Source organism: Helobdella robusta (genome assembly GCF_000326865.2).
Source record: "Helobdella robusta unplaced genomic scaffold HELROscaffold_511, whole genome shotgun sequence".
NCBI lineage: Eukaryota > Metazoa > Annelida > Clitellata > Rhynchobdellida > Glossiphoniidae > Helobdella > Helobdella robusta.
In genome coordinates this window covers 1-1,689 of record NW_008705262.1, presented here as the reverse complement: position 1 = coordinate 1,689, position 1,689 = coordinate 1, and the positions used below count along the sequence as shown (strand labels likewise).

The following is a 1,689-nucleotide window of genomic DNA, read 5'->3' as shown; positions in this document are numbered from 1 at the left end:
CACACACACACACACACACACATAAATCAACACATACAAGCCCACACACACACTACACACACCACACACACACACACACATAAATCTACACACACAAATCCACACACACACACATAAATCCACACACACAAGCCCACACAAACACACAAACACACACAAACACACACACCTATCGTCAAGATGCGTTCAGAACGACTTCGGCTACCTAGGCTGCTATACCGACGTCCTCAAAGAAGCCGACGACATATGTACCGGCCGGGTATCCTGTTCCATCCCAGTACCGAATCCCAAACTGGAAAATGGGAATAGGAGTAGGACGGAAAAAAGTTGTCCCAGAGATTTCAAGTTGTATCTACAAGCGTCACATGTCTGTGTGCCAGGTTGGTTGTTCGTTGGTTCACAAATTTTTTTTTTAAACAAATATTATTATATTATAAAATTTTTTTTCAATATCCATCAATCCATTTATCCATTCATTTATCCATCCATCAATCCATCCATCCATCTATCAATCCAACTACAAGCAATCAATATGCGATCTCTGGGCTTACGGAAGAACTGGTGTGCAGATGATGCTCAAATTCTATCGATACCAATCCAATTGGGACAAATATTTCTTTCGAGTTTCGATTATTTTTCCTACTCGAATACCGAATCCATTTCCTCTTCCTCCTCTTCATCATCATCCTCATCATCACCATCATCCTCATCATCATCATTATCATTATCATCATCATCATCATTATCATCATCACCATCATCTTCATCTTCTTACTTCCATAACTGTTGGATCAGTGTTGAAACATTAAAAGATAGATACATAGTGGTATTTCTTTGGGATTTAAACGGATCCGATGATGATGATGATGAGGAAAAAATTGATTACAAAAAGGCTCTTGTGAGTAAAGATAGAAAACTTGATGAAGATAATGATGATGATGATAATAATGATGAGACTGGTGGTGGTGATAATGATGGTGGCCGTGGTGGTAGTAATGATGGTCTCGCGAAAGAGCATTTAGAAAACTCGCGAAGAAGAGAACGTCATGCAGGGCAAATGTCTTGTTTATCCAAGATAAGACATCATCATTATCATCGTCATCATTATCATCATCATCATCATCATCATCATCATCATTATCATCATCATTATTAGCATCATCATCGTCGTCGTCATCGTCGTCAGCAATAATTTGTTTAAACGGTAAAAGGAGACGACAGGTTTTTTCATCGCGGTCTAATGGCATACGGATAAAATTTTTGCAGCAGCTACCACAACAACCACAGAGGCTTGGTGGCGAACTCGTCAACAAAAACGTCAAAGACACTAACAACAACAACAACAACATCATCAACATCAACAACAACAACAACATCAACAGCGTCAACAGGAACAACAACAACATCAACAAAATCATCAACAACAACATCAACAACATCAACAGCATCAACAACATCAACAACAATAACAACAACATCAACAACATAAACGATATCAACAGCAACAGCAACAACATCAACAGCTTCAGACAACGACACTATTTGCTGGAATTCTACGGTAATCTTTCAGTTTTTCTTTTTCAGTTTCACAAAAATAAACAAAGAATTAAAACTTTCAAAACAAAGATTATAGAAATATTGTATGGATTAGCAAGCAGCATGAACAAACATCAAAACACAAAAAGACAG

The 1,689-nt window shown here is 37.8% G+C and overlaps 1 protein-coding gene across 1 annotated transcript in view; it reads left to right on the top strand.

Annotated features, from left to right (window-relative positions):
* HELRODRAFT_184446 (hypothetical protein) overlaps nucleotides 1-1,558 on the top strand; it is a gene marked incomplete at both ends in the record, with an annotated part of 5,569 nt that extends 4,011 nt beyond the window's left edge. The window contains 2 exons of the mRNA XM_009027909.1: nucleotides 191-367; nucleotides 1,288-1,558. Coding sequence (XP_009026157.1) covers nucleotides 191-367; nucleotides 1,288-1,558 — 448 coding nt within the window. The remainder of the gene's footprint in view (nucleotides 1-190; nucleotides 368-1,287) is intronic.
* Nucleotides 1,559-1,689: the final 131 nt, after the last annotated feature.